Genomic DNA, 17,528 nt, shown 5'->3' with positions numbered 1-17,528 from the left:
CAAGAGAATTGCAAGTGTGAATGCAGTGAGAGAACAAGCTAACTTGTGAGTTTTTCTTCATTGTTAGCAAGGGAAAAAAAAGAAATCGAAATAGAAAAGATTAAAAAAGGGAAAAGATGACTTGTGTAACAAGAAAAGTGAAAGGAGAATAATCTATTTCCCTCTTCTCTATCCCTCTCTTAGGGTGGCGATGTCGTTGCCTCCGGTTACCTGCCGAATTCACGCAGCGGTCTGCTATGTCTTGAGGCTGGTGAAGCTCCTTCTCAGGTTTCATGAAGGCAGCAACAACTGGTAATCATCTGTCCTCTCATGACACCCTCCAATCTTAGTATGAGAAAAGCAAAAAGCATTTTTCAACCGCACAACAACTTTAGATACAGCAGATTCAGCTCTCTCCTTGTCGAGTTTAACCTTGAGATCCGCTGCTGCTTGCGAATTTAGGAGAACGTATCACATCTTGCTTCTCTGACAAGTTATCTAATAACTCAAACTTGAAAGTCGTCTTTTGGTTCTCCATACCTCTCGATGATTTCTTTTGGCTTGGGAAGGAGCAAAATGAGTTTTACTTAACCAAACGTAAAGCCTCCTATTAATTACCGATTTCGTCATTAATGTCAAAAAAGTTATTTTTTGTCTTTAATTTTTATTTCCATATATTCTTCTGCTACATCAATGGGTGAATTAAATGCAAAAATGCAAGTAGATTTTTTTACTTATTCCAGTGATATTACCAGTGATTTATGGAAAGTATATATGTAATATGTACCACTAATTTAGGGGATCATAATATGTAAAAATTTGACTCATTTATACCGATTTCTACGGGTATATCGGTTTATATTTAAAAAAAAAAAAAAATTCACATAAAACTACACTGCCTAGAGACGGGTCTGCTCCCAAACATATAAAATTCCTGTCTCGCATTGCGTAATAAAACTCACATAAACTCGCAGGGTGTTATAAAAGGAGATGGTTCAACTTCAATCTTATTTCTAATCTATTAGAGTCTACATTTCTTTCATCTCAATGCCACTAATCACAGTTACTGACCTTGTGATGATGTGTTGTTCCGGTTGCTGTCCAACTATTGCTAACTTCATTATAGAATTAATGCTAATATCTTAAAATTCCGATATACCCGTTCACAAATGCATATACTCATTCAAAATTAATTTTTTCCATTTTTTATAAATTTTCGGTTATCGTCTCATGAAGTCTAATTGATTTGTCTCTTTCTCCTTTCATATATAGTTTTGGCAAATGTTTAAAATTATCCATTCATTCTACTTCGTTTGTTTGTAAATAATATTTATCTATTTTAGATCATCGTCAAATTAACGATGGAAACTAACTCTAACTGTTTTTTTTTTCGAGTTTTCTTTTCTTTCATTATTTGGAAATAATGTAAAGCGAGGGAAAAAAAGAAAATCGAAATAGAAAAGATTAAAAAGGGAAAAAAAAATGACTTGTGTAACAGGGAAGGTGAACCGAGAATAATCTATTTCCCTCTTCTCGCTCCCTTCTTTTTCTTTCTTCCATCATCCTAACATTCCCCTTCTCTATCCCTCTCTTAGGGTGGCGATGTCGTTGCCTCCGTTTAGCTGCCGCATTCTCGCGGCAGCCGTGGCCCTCTATCTAACCGGTCTGCTATGCCTTGGTGCTGGTGAAGCTCCTTCTAAAGATGCCGCGGCTCCCAAGATTCCTGGCTGTTCCAACGAATATCAAATGGTAAATGTCGAATGCCTCATTAGAATTTTTCCCTATAGATTCATGTTTATCATTAAGAATCTTTATTAATATAAAAAAGATATTGTCCAGGTCAAGGTTGAGCATTGGGTGAACGGAGAAAATGGTGAAGATTTTAGTGGCATGACTGCTCAGTTTGGTGCCGTGCTTCCGTCTGATAAAGACAAAGCTGTTAGACTTCCTGTTGTTCTTACAACTCCTTTGAACAGTTGCTCCAATTTAACCTCAAAGGTTTTTTTGTTGTCCCTCTTTCTTCTCCATCATAATCACCATCATGTTTTTGTTTTATTTGTTATGATGTTTGTTTTTAATTCTTGCAGCTATCTGGTTCTATTGCGTTATCTGTACGTGGGGAATGTACTTTCACAGCTAAGGCTCAGGTTGCACAGGCAGGAGGAGCTGCAGCTTTGGTTTTAATAAACGACAAAGAAGGTTAGGACTCATAACCTAAACCTTCTTGCTTTTGTTTTCATGAGCCTCTGACATCTCTTTGTTTCTCTTATCTTTGCATTTTTTTTTGTTCAGAGCTGGATGAGATGGCTTGTACTGAGGGAGAAACTCCTTTAAGTCTTACTATACCTGTTTTGATGATTACTACATCATCTGGAGATGCCTTGAAGAAATCCCTTATGGCAAATAAGAAAGGTATGTTCTTATTCTATCATTTTTAATGATAGTCTATCTGTTTCTTTGTACCATTCTTTTGATGGCTACTTAATGGGTCTTTTTTTGGGGCAGTGGAGCTATTATTGTATGCTCCAAAAAGCCCAGTTGTGGATTATGCAGTGGCATTCCTCTGGCTTATGTCTGTTGGAACAGTTTTCATTGCTTCTGTTTGGTCACATTGCACCGGTCCTAAGGAGAACGATGATGAGTACAATGAATTATCACCAAAGGTGCCTTTTACCAGACTTTATTTAGGAGCTCTACTAATATTAAACTTCTTTTTTCACATATTAAACTTCATCGCCAAGATGAAATAATAAAATATACATATTATCAACAAGAAACTGTCAACAAGATAAATAATTAAATACAATATAATATGTGTTTATTTTCCCTAACATCTGAATCTTTCTTGGTAGAAGTCTTCAGTTGATGGTGCTACCAAAGATGCTACAAAAGATGACGATGAAACACTTGATATTAGTGCTACTGGTGCTGTTATCTTTGTCATATCAGCGTCCACGTTCCTTGTGTTGCTCTTCTTCTTTATGTCATCATGGTTCATCTTGATCCTCACCGTCTTTTTCTGCATTGGTGGTATGCAGGTAACGTTGTCCTATCTTGATCTTATATTAACCTTAATTAACATCATAGTTACTAATATATATATTTTTGTATCTCAGGGAATGCATAATATTATCTATACCCTCATAACAATGTAATACTCAGAATCCTAAACTTTTCAACACATGAAACATCTCTCTGTTCCAAAATAGTTAAAACCATCATGTGTTTGCTTTCTCTTATTGCAGGAGATGCAATAAATGTGGTCGGAAGACTGTGAAAGTCCCTTTGTTTGGGAATGTAACGATTCTCTCACTCATGGTTCTGTTGTTCTGCTTTGTGGTTGCTGTCGTCTGGTTCATAAACCGCAAAACATCGTATGCATGGGCCGGCCAAGATATTTTCGTAAGTCCTTATTAATACTCCTAACTCTATAGTTGTTGAATAATTAATATCTTAATGTTTGGCTCTGTTAAATACAGGGTATTTGCTTGATGATAAATGTCTTGCAAGTGGCTCGGCTACCTAATATCAGGGTGAGTGTTATGTTTTTATATATATTTTTGTAAGTATTTTATGTTTATATTTCATTTATGATCTCTTTGTATGTCACGCTTTAGGTTGCAACCATTCTTCTATGTTGTGCATTTTTCTATGACATCTTTTGGGTGTTCCTGTCACCACTAATCTTCAAGCAAAGTGTGATGATTGCAGTGAGTTTCGATATTTTTCCTTCATTTGACCAATGCCTGTCTCATAACCTTAATAGTTATTAATCTATGACATATAGGTTGCACGTGGGAGCAAAGACACAGGAGAATCTATTCCCATGCTACTGAGATTTCCAAGGCTTTCTGATCCATGGGGTGGTTACAACATGATCGGTTTTGGAGACATTCTATTCCCGGGTCTTCTCATATGCTTTATCTTCAGGTAACCCTCTCATGCATCGACTTATTATACTGTTTCAAACACTGTCCTTATTCAATGTGCACCATCTCAATAATATGTCTTTTTTTTTTTTTGGGGTCAAAACTCAATAATATGTCTCTCTCTCAGATATGACAGGGAAAACAACAAAGGAGTAGTGAAAGGCTACTTCCCATGGTTGATGTTTGGTTACGGACTTGGACTATTCTTAACATACTTGGGACTATATCTTATGAACGGACACGGTCAACCTGCATTGCTCTATCTAGTGCCATGCACTCTCGGTATCTCTCGAGTCATTTTTAATGAATCTACTATGCATTTGATTAACCAACTAAATGCTGAACACTTTGCAGGTATAACGGTTATACTAGGGTTGGTGAGGAAAGAACTCAGAGACTTGTGGAACTACGGGACTCAGGAGCCTTCAGCTTCAGATGTAAATCCATCTCCAGGAGCATAACTTGCTCTCCTACATAAAAAATCAACATGATTCTGACATTTTTTTTCTTTTGCTCATAAATGTAACACATGGGATTTGACCCTTACATGTACACACTAGTTGAGCCCCCACTCGTATAAATGTAATTGTATAAGTATACATATTTTCACCAAAGTTCTGTATCTAAAATTTAATTTATTTTATCACTGATATAATGAACTAGTGAACAACAAGACTTTAACAAAACGATAACTAAGGTTTTAATGCGAAGAACTTTTCTACTCCAATATTTTTAGACATTAGTAACATCATAAGCTTTTTAAAATGGGATTGTTTTTTAGATTTTAAAGAGAAACTTAATACAAGTAGGATAGAGTGAAATATGTTTTCACCGTGAGGTGTTTCAACATTTTTTTCAGTGGGTAAATATAATAAATTATTTTAGTCCTCTAAAAGAAAATTCAATAAAAATAAAAATATTTATTTAAGTCCAACGGCTAGTATTTATTGGACTGTGGGAAGCAACGGTTCATTTTTTTCTACTCCAATATTTTTAGACTTTAGTAACATCATAGGCTTTTTAAAATGGGATTTTTTAAAAAGATTTTGATGAGAAGCTTTAGACTTAAGTAACATCAGACTTTAGTAACATCATAGAGTGAACCGTGAGGTGTTTCAACACTTTTACAGTGGGTAAATATTTTTTTTTTGTCAACACAGCAGGTAAATATAATAAATCATTTTGATCTAATAATAAATCATTTTTATTTTTGTCCAACGGCTAATATTTATTGGATTATGGGAACTGGGAAGCAACGGTATAAAGAACATTGGGAGTGTTGCAATAAAGGAAATTGGGGTCTATTTATATTCATTATCATAGCGCACCACAAATCAATTATTTCCTTTTTCTCTTTCTTCTTCTTCAGATTATTTCTCCAGATTATTTTTCTCTTTCTTCTTCTTAGATGGAGTGCGTCAGTTTTTAAAGAAGAGTTAGTAAGGCTCACAACACACAGCAGTGAAGACTAACTCTGTCCGGATTAAAGAGTTGCTTGAAAAAGAGACTATTCCCATGGAAACAGAGTCTACACGGACGGGTAAGCTCCTCTTTTCTTGATCTTTTTAAAATTACTATAACCTGATTTCTAAAGCTGTTTTCACTACAATGTTTTTTAAAAAAAACTTTCAAACTTGAGGGAAAATTTCTATATTATTTGGTTGATCAAGAAAACTTAATGTGTAATTTGTGAAAAGTATTAGAAGTAACATCCGGTCAGTGATAGTTAGAGATTGTATATTTCTAACATCCAGTTAGCGATTGTATATTTCTTTTGTCTTGACACTTATGATCATTTAGTTCTTCATAATCAATCTCTTAATAAAGCAATTTTCCCTCTTGTTGTTTTTCTCTTTCTAAAATCAACAACATCACATTTGCTTTCTTGTTTTGTGTTTCTTACTTGTTTTAACTTTCTTCTTGTGTTTGTTTCTTTTATTGGCTAAGAGACAAATCTGCTAGTGGGAAGGCGAATGATGTTAATAATGCAAAGATGATCAAAGCTCCTATGGACAAAGTCTACACCAGTACGTCTACACGGGTACGTACGCTCCTCTTTTCTTGAATTTTTTTAAATTAACATAAACTGATTTGTAAAATTGTTTTCACTAAAATGTTTTATAAAAAAAGAGATTTTCAAACTTGGGGGAAAATTTCTATATTATTCGATTGATAATGAAAACTTAATGTGTAATTTGTGAAAAGAATTAGAAGTTACATCCAGTCATTGATAGTTAGAAATTATGTATTTCTTTCGGTCAATTAAAGTTAGTGATTGTTTATTTCTTTTTGTCTTTGACACTTATGATCATTTAGTTCTTCGTAATCAATCTCATAATGAAGCAATTTTCCCTCTTGTTTTTTTTTTCTAAAATCAACATCACATTTGCTTTCTTGTTTTGTGTTTCTTACTTGCTTTTATGTTTTTGTTTCCTTAGATTCTTTCTTACGTGCTTTTCTGTTTTGTTTCCTTTGATTATTTTGCTTGTTTTGACTTTCTTCTTATGTTTGTTGCTTTTATTGGATAAGAGACAAATCAAAGCTTATATATATATGGACAAGGTTGAGCTAGAGCACTCAAACATACGTGTTGATAGTCTGTGTTGGATGAGCATCTCTCATTCCCTCTACTTCCGAGGATCAATCAACCATCTTCTTCAACAATATGTAAGCTATAACAATGCTCACTTAAAGATTAGTTACATGTTTCTGAAGATTTGCTTGGTTCTTTATTCTCTGTTTTGTCGCTTTACTTATTATCAGTTTTTTCCTTTACAGATTGTCACTACTGCTGCTGAGGTTAAACTTCCTCCTACACATCCTATCAGATTGGCTTTGGCGTTGAACTTCTCCGTCTTCTACTACGAGATCATGAACTCACTCACAAGAAAGGGTTTTAGAGATTGTTTAGTAACTAAGTACCTTAGAAGACTCGTACGTTATTTGAGATTGTTTTTACTACTTAAATTAAGGGCATGCCACCTTGGTGAATAAATAGTGAAATGTAGAGTTTCCTCTGTTTCATGTATCATTATTGTGTATGTTGTAATCTGGTTTGACCGTTTGCATCATCCTGATGCATGTCTAAGACACTGTCTTCTTGTTTTGTAATTCGAAACTCGTTACTGTCTTTTCCACCCATTGTGCTCTACTTTCATACCATTTGTCATGGATCCAGATATAAAGTTATAATCAAGCTTGCATTTCTTGAACTCTTCTGAACATTTTATTGATTTAGCGTCAAACTCCAAAAAAACATGTAAAAAAAGAAAAATATGAATTATTTGTTGAATGATGATGATGATGGACTTTTTATATTTAAGCGAATGATGATGATGATATAAAAGAGCTTTCAAAGATTATATAGACAAGGAATTAAGATTTGAGTCAGACATAAAGGGTGAATAGTTTTCTTGAGTCTGACACACAACACGTGAAGAAAGAAGTCCTTTGGTATTGTGCTAACTTTTATTTCCCACCTTTATTTGGTTCTCTGTGCATGTGACCATTATTGGACGTATCTCTTGACTCATTCCTTCACATTTCATACACATACACACTGTGTGTATTTATACTCAATAGTTCTGTAGTTCTTATGTCTCTACTTGTGTCCAAATGTCAATCTCTCTCAAGTTCCTTCTTTGGTCATCTCTTGCTCTCTTGCTTCTTCAAACAGGTAACTTCATAACTTCTTGGATTGTAACCATATATATACAGACACATGTGAATGGTGGATGTATGTGTGTGTAGGTTTTGGAGAAAAGTGTGACAGCAAAAGCAGCGAACCAACGGTGAGACAGACGCAGGTGAAGTTGGGAGAAGGAAAGAAGTTCAGAGTTGAGGTGATGAACAAATGTCCAATGTGTCCTATCATCAACCTCCGTCTGAAATGTCAAGGCTTCCCTCAGTCTCTTGTGGACCCTACGCTCCTCCGTGTCCTCTCCTCTTCCGCCGGGAACTGCGTGGTTAACGACGGTTTACCGTTGAGTCCAATGGAGACTCTCTCTTTCAACTACTCTAGCTCAAACCAGTTTGCTCTGAGTCCTCTTTCTTGGTCTTTTCAGTGCGAGTGAATCATCAATAAAATATTTAAAATCAATAAGAATAAATCTCTTTGTTCAGACCACCTTTTTTACCAATTGAGCTTTTAGCAATATGTTGAATCTATGTACAAAAGAGCAGCTATTAAGTTGTCTCTACTATAAAAGCTATAAGCTGTTTGTGGTGAGATGATCTCATCCTCCACCAAGAACACAGGAGACTCCATTAGAAACCAAACTTTATATAACAAACGAATAGAAACATCATTCGCAACACACATTAATGTCTCCTTGCTTTCTCTATTTTTACACACATTCGGCAAATATCATAATTGAATATGGTTATTACATACATGAAAAATATAAAATTTCGTTTGCATAAGTTCTACAGACAAAAAAGCACACACAAGCAATTTCACTTATTACATAACACTTGTCGAGTTAAAGCAAGAGTGACTTGAGAACAACGGCAATAGGAGGAAGTATGAGTAGTGTTGGAGACTTACGAGGAAGAGGAGGTAGGTGCAGTTGAAGGGTTAAATGCCTTCTGCTCAGCGCAACTGAGCTCCTCGTTAGGCCCCGCGTCTTCTCTTCCAATACCCAAAAGATCAAGGAAGTACAGGTAGTGCGAGACAATGTTGTTCATCGGCTCAATATCACCTTGACCACACGTGTACTCTCCATACAAGACGTTCATGGTGGTACCAAAAGTGGGGCCACGTTTGGACAACGTATCGTTCTTCGTCGGTTTCCAGTTTCCGACAAAGATATCGTGAGCTGAAGGCTGAGCCTTCTTGATCGGTGTCATCCATCTCCAGATTGCAGCTTGGAAGGCAAGCGTGGCGTTCTGCTCGATGTACTCGGGGTGGTTCAAGAGATCAGCCTTGAGGGCTTCACCAGCTGCACCGTAGTTGAAGTTCCTTTGTACACACACAAGTGACATTCTTTTGAGTACACATAAGAATGTGAGTTTGATATAGAGAGGAGAAATGCATTACCAGTAAATGGGTAAGGCGCCACGTCCGTAGTATTCAGCTCCAGGGCTGCAAGGGTACTTGAACTTCCAGGTCTCGTCACAGTAAGATTGGCTTGGGCTCATCTCCCTGTTGTAGCACAGACCCCAAGCTAAAGGCCCTCCTGTTGCCACTCCGTAGCCACCTATATAAGACAACACAGTAACAACTCATGCTTGTTAAAAGCTGCTTATAACATAGAAACCACAAAGTCTATGTCTTGGTTGTGTTAAAAACCGGATTTGAGTTAAACCGGAAAATCCGGTTTTTGACCGGCAAAACTCGCTAAAACCGGTGAACCGATTCAATATTAAAACCCGATTTTCTCGAATTCAAGTTTAAAAACTAAAAATGCAATTTAAAAAAAATTCATAAAAATTCATATTGTTTTTAATATATATCTAAATATATTAGTTTTCATTATAGTTTTATATTATGATTTTTAGATTTTAACCATGATATAAAGTTTTCTTAAAAATAATTTTATAGTTATACTTTAAAATGTAAAACCCGGTTGAACCGGTCCATTGACTCAGCTACATTGACCGCCGGTCCGGTTTTCAAAACATTGACTGTAATCAAGGCATTAAGAGTATGGAAGAAAACTCACAGGACGTTTTGCTGGCGACATGACCAAGGAACGCAGCCATTTCTTTCTGTCCCATGAGCTTTCCACCAGTGGTACCAAACCCAAGAGGCTCGTAGAGAGCAGCAGCGGTGATGAAAGACTGGTAGTCCCAGAACCCAACAGCATGAGCAACAGGAGTGTTTCTTTTGGCAAAGAGCTGCTCAAACTGATACACCTGAAAGTAATCCGAGATCGTCTCGTTACAGCAGTACTCAGACCACCAGACACATTCCCATCCTTGCGTGCACACCTTCTTCCCCTTCACTTTCTTCACTTTAATCGTTTTGTCTTCCCCATTGGCAACCAAAGCCAGGGTTGATACAGCCAGAAGGACTAGAATAAAGACTGACGCGCTACGGATCGTCACCATAGCTTTACAACTATGGAGCAAAGTATCAGCTACAAGATCATACAAAAAGATAATTAGACTAGTTTCTTGTTTGAATCGTCTGATAAAATTTAAATACTTTTAATTTCATTCTTCCTAACAAGCAAATATTACTCCTGAACACATATTAAATTCTGACCATATATAAAAAATATATATGAGCAAGTTTCAGCTACAAGATCATATAAAAAAAGAATTCGACAGGCTTTTTGTTTGAATTGTCTTAAAAATAGAAACTTTTTTTTTCTATTCTTCCTAGCAAGCAAGTGTTACTCATGAACATGCTATAAAGAAATGAACTTCAACGTCTTATTCACCAGTAGATAACACATTTTAAACTCTAACCATAGGCTGAACAATAAGTATGAGAACTTGCTAAAACCAAACACATTAAATCGAATTAAACCTCGAAAATATTACAATCAGCAAATGTAGAATTTAATCAGCAACTTGGATAAGATAAATTAACAGATATAATACAAAATTGGAAAAGGATGATGCACAAGATTAGAATCTCAAGTGTAGAGCTTGTGAAGAATTCAAAATGTGAATGTTGATCAGAGATTTTATCAGAATCACGAAACCAATAATGAATCAGCTACACAGAGTCAAGATTAGCTGTGATTATAATTACACAAAGTACTTAAGAGTAATAGCGCTTACTTGTAATGCCGATAAGCTAGATCTAGAGAGACCGATGAGCTTCAACGGGGGACAATAACTAGTTTTTTTTTTTCTTGCTTCGTTGTCGTGAAATTGAGAGATTCCTCAAGCGTAAGGAGACGAAGGATTAAACTAAAGCTGGTGACGGATCAGCAGTCTCTATCAACCGTTGGATTAGAGTGTAAGCAACGGTGTAGATCACGTTTGGTGAGACAGGCTGGTGGGTGTTCTGGGCCCTACTTAAGTGAAGTGGCACCTTCCCACCGACAGCTGACCTGTCAATTTCTCCGCCTCTGGTTTAACCAAACCAAACCAATTCTTAATTTTCAATTCGATCTATTGGGTTATATTCTATACGGCCCAATGGGCTTATAAGACAGGCCTTTTCGTGAGTGTTATAAGGAAATATCAATAGGCGGCGGATTCATCCCCTCTCTCTCTCTCCTCCTCCTCCTCCAGACTCTCTCTCTCATCGCCGTGAGAATGGCTTCTACTTCAAAGCAAAACCCATCTTCTTCAAAACCCCCAAGGCACCCGTTCACCATCGCTGCCTCAATCCCCACGAAAGCTTCTGTATCAGAAGAATCCCAATTTCGAAACCCTAGCACAAGCCTCTCACCGATCACGATGTCACCGGAGGATCAAATCCTCAAACACTCCACTCATCTAACACGACCTGAGCTTCTCCGACGGCGATCGCACAACCTGAAGCAGCTAGCTAAATGCTACAGAGACCATTACTGGGCCCTGATGGAGGATCTTAAGGCCCAACACAGAGAGTATTACTGGAAGTACGGTGTTAGTCCTTTCAAAGAAGAGAATCATCATCGCCACCAAAACAAGAGACGTAAGGTTTATGGGGATGAAGTTGGTGGTGCCGTTGAAGGTAGCGGAGACAACAACGATGGTGACGTTAACTGTGTGGCTTGTGGTAATGGGTGCAAGTCAAAGGCTATGCCGCTCACGAACTACTGTCCGCTTCATATCTTGTCGGATAAAAAACAGAAGCTTTACACTTCTTGCACTTTCGTCAGTAAAAAGTTAGTTCACAACAAGTTCGCTGCTTTTATTGATTCGTAGTTACTTCTCTTGCTGGTTTGTGATTCTGTGAAACATCAATTGGTTCATACTGGTTTTGTCTGAATTGAAAATTAACTTGCTTTGGTCTGAGTGTAATGGAAAAAGAAACCGTAATTTCCAATTAAGGACTTGAGAATTGTCTCCATTTTGTTATAGAGATAGTGTTAGGAACTGAAAGTAACTTGCTTTGGTTTTTGAGTGTAATGGAATTGACTATTGTCTCCTTTTGTGTCTTTTGTATGTGGTTAGGATTTGCAGTTACTTCTCTTGCTGGTTTGTGATGCTGTGAAACATCAATTGGTTCATACTGGCTTTGTCTGAATTGGAAAGTAACTTGAGTGTAATGGGCAAAGATACCGTAATTTCCAAATAAGGACTTTACTATTGTCTCCATTTTGCTATAGAGATAGGGTTAGGAACTGAAAGTAACTTGCTTTGGTTTTTGAGTGTAATGGAATCGACTGTTGTCTCCTTTTGTGTCTTTTGATGTAGTTAGGATTCTGTGGATAGTTATATCTTCCTGAAGTTCTAACTGTAAATAGACCATCTTTTGTTCTTACATTGAAATTTTGTGTGTTTGAAGTGTAACTAGCATGTGATGATTACTTAAACCAGCTATTATTCTAACTCGTTGTTATATTTTGGTATGTGCAGAGCTCAGTCGAAAGCAATAACGTGTCCAAAGCCAACACTAGCGTCGACACTTCCCGCCTTGTGTAATGCGCATTTCCAGAAAGCGCAGAAGGATGTAGCTAAGGCTTTGAAAGATGCTGGCTATAATGCGTCTTCAACGAATAGGCCTCCACCGAAACTCCACGACATAGTAGCTGCGTTTGTGCATCATATTCAAGCAAAGAGAAAAGTTGTACGGAGAGAGGGGAATCTAAAAACTTCAGTCAAAGAAGAAAGTACAAGCTAATAAATGGACAAGAGTTAAAAAGAGTGCAGAGAAATAGTTTGTTTCCACGATTGTGCAAAAATGGAAGGTGAGATAAATGGCTCCTAGTTTGTCGATAGAGATAGATACTGCAATCAAGTATGCATCATCATGAAGAAAGCTGGTTTTGTAGTGCAAGTCTTTGGCTACACTGGAGATATTGTAGATGTTTCTTTTTTTCTTTGTTAATCTTTATAACAAAGGAATGTCTTGTGTTATTCACTCTATGGTTGCCGTTAATGGAGTTCTTAATTACAGTTTTTCTTGCCAAAAGACAAAACATAAATACCCAAAAACATTAGAAACTATGTTCTTTTCTTACAAAAATGTTAGAAAAAAACATGATTACGTTAAGACAGAACTAATACTATAAAGAATTAACGAATGTCTAACATTTTAAAAGGAAAAAGATTACATTTTTACTACTTGAATCAATCGACTCAAGCCGAGAGTGGTACAAGTCTTATCCGCGATTCAGAACTTACCTAAAATTTTCTCTGATCAAACTTTCCTTTACAAGATTCTCTCTCCTATTTTATAAAGCAGGAACCTTTCTTTCTTTTGTTAACGAAACCTCAAACCCTAGCTTGAGCAGCTACAAAGGGAAACAAAGGGTTTGGTCTGATTCCTATAAAGCTCAAGCCTTTAGGGAGAATTATCGCTGATCATGGATTCCGAGGATGATCTGCTCAATGCCCACGACATGGAATCTGGAGAGGAGGATGACTTTTACAGCGGCGAGACCGATGATTACAGCGAGGGTGGTGAGCCCGATTACGGGTTCGTGGAGGAAGACGTGGACGACTCCGTGATGATCGCATCGCATCGATCTCAGGTGGGTTTGTGTTGAGGAAGAAAAGACATTTTATAGTTTGTTTTTGGGTTTTGTTCTGTTTAGGGTAATTAAATCTCTTTATTTGATTACTCCATTTGATAGTAAAGTTTGCAACTTGTTACCGTTTTGAGCTTAGGTTGGTGTCTAGTCTTAGATTCGAGGTATTGATGGAAATGTGTAGCTGTTGATTGTTGTCTTTGTGTAAAAGCTTGATGGAAGTGTAGTGGTTGCTAGATTCTTTATGTATTGGCTATCTACCATGGAGTTACTGCATGACTGATTGGTTTCTATTTCTATCTGTTATATCTTTGTTGTAATGATGCTGTATTCTAGGTAAATTATGTTGTTCTCAAGGAAGAAGATATCCGCAGGCATCAGAAGGATGATATTGGACAAGTTTCCATGGTACTCTCCATAAGCGAGGTTGAAGCAAGCGTTTTGCTCCTTCACTATCACTGGTATAATCCCCTTGACATGTAACCAAATGATTTTGTTATCAATCTATCTCTTTCCTATATATATATGTCATCTTGTTGTTCCTCAAAATAATTGTTTCAAAACGAATTTTTTGTCTTCTAAGAGATTTTTTTTTTAATATTTGCTTACTATAAATGGACTCTATTAGGTTGTTTGAGAACATATATATTAATGTACATGCCTCCTGTGTCATTTTAGGAGTGTTAGTAAAGTTCATGATGAATGGTTTGCGGATGAGGAGAGGGTTCGTAAAACTGTTGGCATATTGGATGCACCTGTGATTGTGATTCCAACCCCTGATGATAGTGGAGAAGTAATTCCTTTTCTGATTATTTTCTCTATATAATTCTTGCTTGGTAACTCAACGTTTCACTGACGCATTTGATGTTTTAGCTTACATGTGGAATATGCTTTGAAACCTTTCCTCCTGAAGAAATTCTATCGGTTGCATGTGGTCATCCTTTCTGCTGTACATGCTGGACTGGTAAGTCATATTCGTATAATCCTTGTGGATGCTTGCATCTGGTTTGTGATTTTATCTTATTGTTATCTAGTTTGCATTTCAATTATCAAAGGTGTTTGCCTATAAATTTAATTGTTTAAGTTTCTTTTTTTTTTTCTGCTATAACATTTCTTTTCTTATACATTTTCTCTTATACTGTACACTTGTGTAGGTTATATCAGTACAACCATAAATGGTGGCCCAGGATGCTTGATGCTAAAGTGTCCCGAGCCTTCTTGTCCTGCTGCTGTCGGTCAAGATATGTTCGAAAAATTGGCTTCCAAGGAAGACAAGGAGAAGTATTATAGATATTTTATTAGGTCTTATGTTGAAGACAACAGAAAGGTAAGACAGTCTAAGATAGCATTTGCCTATGATATAGCGCTCGTCTTGTTTTAATGTCGCTCTTTTTTTTTCTGCTTTAGATGAAATGGTGTCCCGCCCCAGGATGTGAGCATGCAATTGATTTTGCTGCTGGGACTGGTAGTTATGATGTGTCCTGCTTGTGCTCGCATAGCTTTTGTTGGAATGTAAGTTCTTGGTGACTACTATTCTGCTTTCCCTTTACTACATTTAAATAATTATAACTTATCTGTGGAACTGTTGTTAAATATGAAAATTCCAGTGCACTGAAGAGGCTCACCGCCCTGTGGATTGCGAGACAGTTGCACAGTGGATACGCAAGAACAGCGCTGAATCGGAAAATATGAACTGGTATTATTCATGTTCATGCTTCCTTAATCTTTTGTTTATTTCTACCGTACATCTTTGCATGAATATGTTTATTCCTCTTACACAGGATACTTGCCAATTCAAAGCCTTGTCCGAAGTGTAAGCGGCCAATTGAAAAGAACCATGGATGCATGCACATGACATGCACTCCACCTTGTAAATATGAATTTTGTTGGTAAGGCTCTATCCCTATCTCTGCAATGTTGAATTGTAACCTTGTTTTCTCTCTGATATCTTTTGGATTTGATATTGTGATGAAAGTGCTAATGAATGTGTATCTTCATATGAATATTTAGGCTATGCCTTAATGCATGGACAGATCACGGGGAAAGAACCGGTGGTTTTTATGCCTGCAACAAGTATGAAGCGGGTAAACAAGAAGGACGGGTAGGGACCTCTTGTACTATTTCTTTGAATGTGGTATTCTCCTTGAAACTTTTTTAGTATTGTTTTGTTGATATCAATTAAATTTTGTTTTTTTTAGTATGATGAGGCTGAAAAGAGGCGAGAGATGGCAAAAAATTCGCTAGAGAGATACACTCATTATTATGAACGCTGGGCAAGCAATCAAACGGTATGTACAAATCTTCTTATGCCTTGAAGACACTTGAAAGCTTAAAGTGTTCTTTACATTCTATTAGTATTGCTGTTTGGAAGAACCTTAGAAATGGCATTATAATGAGCTTGACATGAACTTCGATTTTCAATTTGCTTTTTCCTGTTTGTGAGCCTTGGCTTTTGTGGACATTGAAAATGTGAACCATGTGAAGGGTGTGGTTGAGAAACTATTTTGTAGTGTAGTCTATTTACCACTTGGCTGCACTGCTTCTAAGACATTATTTTCTACCGTATGTTAAGAGGTTTCTCGTATTCCAATCATATATAATATATATTTACTTTTCTTGTGTGAATTGGCAGTCGAGGCAAAAGGCTATGGTGGATCTGGAGAAAGCAAGATCGGAGAAGGTAAGAAGAATTGTTGTTACTGTCATTATTCAATTTTTGTTTCCATGTTAATCTTTTATCTATGGAATGATACTTAAATCTTCTTTGGAGTGGAGAATGATATTCCCTTTGTTATTATTTGCAACACTAGTCTCTATTTAAATATCTAAATAGGGACTGTATTGTTGATTTTGTGGTGTGCTTATACATGTGGCATGTTATGAAGAGTTTTGAACGTAAGAGAATGTTTAAAGCAGTTTCTCACATGCTGTTGTCTCATTGTTTTGCTAGATTGAGAAGCTTAGTGACATACATGGCACACCAGAATCTCAGCTCAAGTGCATCACAGAGGCGTGGCTTCAGGTCAGCACAGCTAAAAATATTGAAATAATTATGAGATTTGTGAACAACATCTCTTTAATGTATATACCTTTTACAGATCATTGAATGCAGACGGGTACTGAAATGGACATATGCATATGGTTACTATCTACCTGATCACGATAAGAAACAATTTTTTGAGTATCTGCAAGGTCTGAATCCTCATCTTGTTGATTTGTTTTCAGGAAAAGCTTAGTTGTGTGAGCTGAGCCCTTGAAGTTTAAAATTTTTCTCTTGTTGATTTTGATCAGGGGAGGCTGAGTCAGGTTTGGAGAGGCTCCACAAATGCGTAGAGAAGGAACTGGAGGTGTTTCTAGTTGCTGAAGGCCCTTCAGATGACTTCAATCATTTCCGGACAAAATTAACCGGTTTGACCAGGTAACTGTCCCTCTCTGGTGCATCTGTGTTAAGGCACCTGTGACAGGTTTGGCTAAAACTTGTGTTGTGTATTTAACAGCATAACGAAAACCTACTTTGAGAATCTGGTGAAAGCTCTGGAGAATGGTCTTGCTGATGTGGATTCGCAAGGGGCTAGCAGCAAATCAACAAACACTAAATCTAGCAAGACAAATGGGGGTGGGAAAGGTAAAGGAAGCTCCAAGAGTCCAGCAAAAACCTAGACGGAAACTGAAGTCTCTCGGGTTTCAGTTACAAATTTACAATCCCTCTACTAGATTTTGCCATGCTCTTTCAAAGCACACCGGATTGTTCTGTAGTTGTAAAAAAGTTATTTGATAAAAGTCATAATATAGACATAATTAATGTTCAGATTGGTGTGTACTTTTTTTTTAACTTGCAACACGCACACAATAAAAAATCAAATATATAAAATTTAATCTTAAACGCTTTTACTTAAATCTCGCATATTCTCTACTCTTATATAAATAAAACAATTCTGATTTTGTTTTTATGTTTCTCTTTCAATTTTAAAATTTTATGGTAATGCATACTGTAGAGATTTTAGAGTCCATCCGCTTAAAATATCTTAAATTTTAAAAT

At 36.7% G+C, this 17,528-nt stretch overlaps 5 protein-coding genes across 7 annotated transcripts; 4 read left to right on the top strand and 1 right to left on the bottom strand.

The window, feature by feature from the left end:
- Nucleotides 1-231: 231 nt before the first annotated feature.
- On the top strand, nt 232-7,038 carry LOC103836510 (signal peptide peptidase-like 5). 2 transcript variants are annotated; one of them, XM_009112777.3, is made up of 16 exons: nt 232-1,728; nt 1,819-1,977; nt 2,067-2,178; nt 2,272-2,391; nt 2,485-2,642; nt 2,832-3,017; nt 3,096-3,130; nt 3,225-3,381; nt 3,459-3,512; nt 3,597-3,689; nt 3,767-3,909; nt 4,036-4,190; nt 4,263-5,448; nt 5,856-5,949; nt 6,438-6,575; nt 6,687-7,038. In XM_009112777.3, the coding sequence occupies exons 1-13, from the start codon at nt 1,582-1,584 to the stop codon at nt 4,367-4,369; spliced, it is 1,626 nt and encodes a 541-aa protein (XP_009111025.2). In that variant the 5' UTR covers nt 232-1,581; the 3' UTR covers nt 4,370-5,448; nt 5,856-5,949; nt 6,438-6,575; nt 6,687-7,038. The 2 variants fall into 2 exon arrangements, with proteins under 2 accessions (XP_009111025.2, XP_009111026.2); XM_009112778.3 differs by lacking the exons at nt 5,856-5,949; nt 6,438-6,575; nt 6,687-7,038 and having other exon boundaries at nt 2,835-3,017; nt 4,263-4,558.
- A 259-nt stretch (nt 7,039-7,297) lies between these two features.
- Nucleotides 7,298-8,047, top strand: LOC103836507 (uncharacterized protein At1g05835). The gene is made up of 2 exons (XM_009112773.3): nt 7,298-7,584; nt 7,659-8,047. Exons 1-2 carry the CDS (start codon nt 7,524-7,526, stop codon nt 7,979-7,981), a joined length of 384 nt encoding a protein of 127 aa, XP_009111021.1. The 5' UTR covers nt 7,298-7,523; the 3' UTR covers nt 7,982-8,047.
- Nucleotides 8,048-8,204: 157 nt separating this feature from the next.
- LOC103836508 (chitinase-like protein 1) lies at nt 8,205-10,859 on the bottom strand. 2 transcript variants are annotated; one of them, XM_009112775.3, is made up of 4 exons: nt 10,641-10,859; nt 9,572-9,988; nt 8,947-9,106; nt 8,205-8,868 (listed from the first exon to the last, which is right to left on the bottom strand). In XM_009112775.3, exons 2-4 carry the CDS (start codon nt 9,957-9,959, stop codon nt 8,451-8,453), a joined length of 966 nt encoding a protein of 321 aa, XP_009111023.1. In that variant the 5' UTR covers nt 9,960-9,988; nt 10,641-10,859; the 3' UTR covers nt 8,205-8,450.
- A 184-nt stretch (nt 10,860-11,043) lies between these two features.
- LOC103836506 (INO80 complex subunit D) lies at nt 11,044-12,916 on the top strand. The gene is made up of 2 exons (XM_009112772.3): nt 11,044-11,680; nt 12,375-12,916. Exons 1-2 carry the CDS (start codon nt 11,124-11,126, stop codon nt 12,637-12,639), a joined length of 822 nt encoding a protein of 273 aa, XP_009111020.1. The 5' UTR covers nt 11,044-11,123; the 3' UTR covers nt 12,640-12,916.
- A 172-nt stretch (nt 12,917-13,088) lies between these two features.
- LOC103836505 (probable E3 ubiquitin-protein ligase ARI5) lies at nt 13,089-17,380 on the top strand. The gene is made up of 15 exons (XM_009112771.3): nt 13,089-13,492; nt 13,826-13,950; nt 14,168-14,282; nt 14,363-14,453; nt 14,644-14,816; nt 14,897-15,001; nt 15,097-15,185; nt 15,271-15,378; nt 15,500-15,590; nt 15,688-15,777; nt 16,122-16,169; nt 16,440-16,511; nt 16,588-16,681; nt 16,781-16,907; nt 16,987-17,380. The coding sequence occupies exons 1-15, from the start codon at nt 13,325-13,327 to the stop codon at nt 17,147-17,149; spliced, it is 1,659 nt and encodes a 552-aa protein (XP_009111019.1). The 5' UTR covers nt 13,089-13,324; the 3' UTR covers nt 17,150-17,380.
- The last annotated feature ends 148 nt before the right edge of the window (nt 17,381-17,528 follow it).

The sequence above is a fragment of the Brassica rapa genome, chromosome A08 (genome assembly GCF_000309985.2).
Source record: "Brassica rapa cultivar Chiifu-401-42 chromosome A08, CAAS_Brap_v3.01, whole genome shotgun sequence".
NCBI classification, from domain to species: Eukaryota; Viridiplantae; Streptophyta; class Magnoliopsida; order Brassicales; family Brassicaceae; genus Brassica; species Brassica rapa.
This window is presented reverse-complemented; position numbering and strand designations above follow the sequence as displayed.